General features: G+C 52.5%; 1 protein-coding gene across 1 annotated transcript; it reads right to left on the reverse strand.

Moving 5' to 3' along the window:
• Positions 1 to 740: 740 nt before the first annotated feature.
• LOC311612931 (large ribosomal subunit protein eL43-like) lies at positions 741 to 1067 on the reverse strand. Its single transcript, XM_084866307.1, has one exon. The coding sequence runs from the start codon at positions 1040 to 1042 to the stop codon at positions 764 to 766; it is 279 nt and encodes a 92-aa protein (XP_084722433.1). The 5' UTR covers positions 1043 to 1067; the 3' UTR covers positions 741 to 763.
• Positions 1068 to 1338: the final 271 nt, after the last annotated feature.

A 1338-nucleotide genomic window follows, 5' to 3' on the forward strand; every position in this document is an offset into this window, starting at 1 on the left:
TAAACCCGCCTTCCATAGGAGATGAGTCTGCAAACCCAAACCTTGCTATCTTTGAGGCCAAAGGCAGCCACACATGGGGGACTGTGCGTGATGGGGGTGCAACGAAAGGACGAGCGCCACCTGGAGGATGCTTCAAGTGCGGAGACGAAGGCCACAGTGCCCTCAACCCCGGGCTCCAACCAAACCCTGCCCTGCGGGTGGTCAAAACTGACCCTGGAAAAGTGACGGGCCCTCTGCCTCTCAGCGTAGAGGGACCGTCCTTCCCGGTCATGACCCGCCGATGGCCACGATGGAACTGACTGAAGACTGGAGATGCCCAGACGTGACGACCCCCACTACCCTCGCCAAGCCCCCCGTAATTTGCGGGTAAGCAAATCTTCCCGGTGGACACGGCGTGGGCTACCTCCGTCTTGCCCTCCCTTTCTGGGCCATTGTTCCTTCCACAGTCTCGTCATGGGTGTTGACTGGCAAAAATGCTCTGGCCTCAGCACCTTCTCACCCGCCCTCTACCCCTTTCCACCCTCCCTAGAGAACATCTTTCGTGCTGGCAGAGGCTTATCAGAAACTCAGGTTTGAACTCAAGCAGTTAGAGGCCTGTTCCCTCCTCCCCTTCTCTTTTCTAAATATTTTCGATAGCATACAATAATGGAAGAAGAAAGAAAGAAGTTATAAAGTTGACAAGCATTTTTATTTATTTATTTATTTTTGTTATATAAATTAGGCCATTTATTATAGGCTCACAGTGTTTCAAACTGTGGTGCTTCTACTGGTCTTTCAATTCCTTCAGCCTTCTGATGGCTGACTTTACTGTGACGGCAGAAGTGGTGTTGTAGGTCCAGGCACCGCCAGCGACTGTTTTCATGCAGGAGCCACAGTGCCAGATCCCCACGGCTCGCCTCTTCATCTTGGTTTTGCCACAGAAGGAGCAAGTGTGCTTGGCGTGCTGGCTGATTTCAATCTTCTTCACCATTTTCCTGAGGGAGGCGCCATAACGGGTCCCGTGTTTACCAACAATTCCGACCTTCCTGGTGCGTTCAGCCATGTCGCCGCGAACTAGGCCGGACACCGAGAACTGTTGACAAGAATTTTTAAAGGACCCACTCACCTGGACAGTCCTGCCCCAGGGGTTCAGAGACAGTCATCTGTTTGGCCAGACCTTACCCAGAGACCTCCGACAAGGCTTGTTAGAACCCAGCACTGCACGTCTCAGAGGCATACAGCTGGCCTCCACTGGTAGGATTTTTCCATCATTGGGTCCCAAATTTTTTCTCTCCTAGCTAAGCCCGTATACCAGGTCTCCTCACCCTCCCTCGTTCGCCAAGCTTTTTCTAACTCTGG

Source organism: Pipistrellus hanaki (assembly GCF_964339955.1).
Source record: "Pipistrellus hanaki genome assembly, chromosome: 18".
NCBI lineage: Eukaryota > Metazoa > Chordata > Mammalia > Chiroptera > Vespertilionidae > Pipistrellus > Pipistrellus hanaki.